The sequence below is a fragment of the Fulmarus glacialis genome, unplaced genomic scaffold (assembly GCF_000690835.1).
Source record: "Fulmarus glacialis isolate BGI_N327 unplaced genomic scaffold, ASM69083v1 scaffold22329, whole genome shotgun sequence".
NCBI classification, from domain to species: domain Eukaryota; kingdom Metazoa; phylum Chordata; class Aves; order Procellariiformes; family Procellariidae; genus Fulmarus; species Fulmarus glacialis.
Genome location: NW_009234172.1, coordinates 1 through 236, shown reverse-complemented (window position 1 = coordinate 236; position 236 = coordinate 1). Strand labels below are relative to the sequence as shown.

At 70.3% G+C, this 236-nt stretch overlaps 1 protein-coding gene across 1 annotated transcript in view; it reads left to right on the top strand.

The window, feature by feature from the left end:
- The window catches only part of LOC104082453 (collagen alpha-1(XVIII) chain-like), a gene marked incomplete at both ends in the record, with an annotated part of 5,918 nt that extends 5,765 nt beyond the window's left edge, over positions 1-153 (top strand). Inside the window, 1 exon segment of the mRNA XM_009585581.1 lies at positions 57-153. Within this exon segment, the coding sequence (XP_009583876.1) occupies positions 57-153 (97 nt within the window).
- Between the last annotated feature and the right edge of the window lie 83 nt (positions 154-236).

Genomic DNA, 236 nt, shown 5'->3' with positions numbered 1-236 from the left:
GCCAGGGTGAGGAGGGTGGGACCCCCTCCGTTAGAGCTGGGGCTGGGATGCTGCAGTGCTGAGGTGGCATCTGTCTGGTGCTCCCCACAGGTTTCCACCAGTTTCCAGGACAAAAGGGGGAGAAAGGCGATGCTGGAGCCCCGGGACCCCCAGGTGGGTGACCCATCCCCGCAGGCGGAGGTGGGCAGGGGGTGGCTCGGGGCCACCCCCGCCCTCCCCTCCCCCCCCCCCCCTCT